We start from the raw sequence: 976 nt of genomic DNA on the forward strand, positions 1-976 counted from the left end.
CCCCCTGGTGTGGCTTATCCGAGTTTCACAAAAAAAGCCTGGCCGATGCTGGCTGTGCTGAGCCTCATTGAAGAGTTTTGCAAGGAAGAGCCCTCTGGGACCCTCCTCCTTCACCCTCTCCTCATCTCCTCCTCCTTCTCCTCTTCCTCCTCCTCCTCCTCCTCCTCCTCCTCCTCCTCCTCCTCCTCTTCCTCCTCCCAGCCCATGGTCATTTCTTCTCCAGCTGCTCCAGCAGTAGGTTGCCTTCTGAGTCAGGGGTCTTAATGCTGTTGGTCCTGATGATGCAGGTGAGGCAATGCCGGCTGAGCATCAGGATGAGCTGCTGCCACTTCTGCTTCAGCTCCTCCATCTGGGTTTTCAGCTCCTCATTCATGAGCTCCAGCCACTCAGATTCTTGCTGCAGGAACTCCTTCCTCTCCTTCGTCTTGTTCTGGCATGGGGCTGCCGCCACTTTGTTCTTTCCCCAGTGCCTTTTCCTCCGCTCCTCTTCCTCGTCTAGCTCACTTTTCACAGGTTGAGGCCTCTTGCCCAGTTTCACCTCCAGGAAGTGCAAAGGGGCGATCCTGGCCCCAATGTTGTGGATGTCAGTGTATTTCAGCTCCTCTGCAGTCAGGGTCAAGCTGAAGAGTCCGGTCAGGGGGCCGAGCCCTGGCAGAGAGCCTGCAGTCATGGAAGGATCCAGGATCTGCCCAGACATCATAGCAGGAGGAGTAGCAGTCCAGCCCTGCAGAAGCTGTGAGGGGAGGCTGCGACCCTGGGACCTGGGCCAGCTGCAGGCGCCATGCCCGCTCAGGAGCCTCCGTGGCACCAGCCCCGCCCTGCAGCGTCCACCACTGCCAGCACCTCCCGTCAAAGCTGCCGAGCGTCCCTCCTGCAGGCTGTGGCCTGGGTCTCCCTCTTTGAGGCGACTGATCGCAGGGCTCTGCCTGCCTGCCTCATCGCCCCTAACCACTCGCCTGCCTACCTGATCATCCCT

At 59.5% G+C, this 976-nt stretch overlaps 1 protein-coding gene across 1 annotated transcript; it reads right to left on the bottom strand.

Moving 5' to 3' along the window:
• Positions 1 to 208: 208 nt before the first annotated feature.
• LOC307113730 (jun dimerization protein 2-like) lies at positions 209 to 718 on the bottom strand (the record flags this gene model as incomplete). The annotated part of the gene is made up of 1 exon (XM_079795598.1): positions 209 to 718. Exon 1 carries the CDS (start codon positions 698 to 700, stop codon positions 209 to 211), a length of 492 nt encoding a protein of 163 aa, XP_079651724.1. The 5' UTR covers positions 701 to 718.
• Positions 719 to 976: the final 258 nt, after the last annotated feature.

Source organism: Cnephaeus nilssonii (assembly GCF_951640355.1).
Source record: "Cnephaeus nilssonii genome assembly, chromosome: 17".
NCBI lineage: Eukaryota > Metazoa > Chordata > Mammalia > Chiroptera > Vespertilionidae > Cnephaeus > Cnephaeus nilssonii.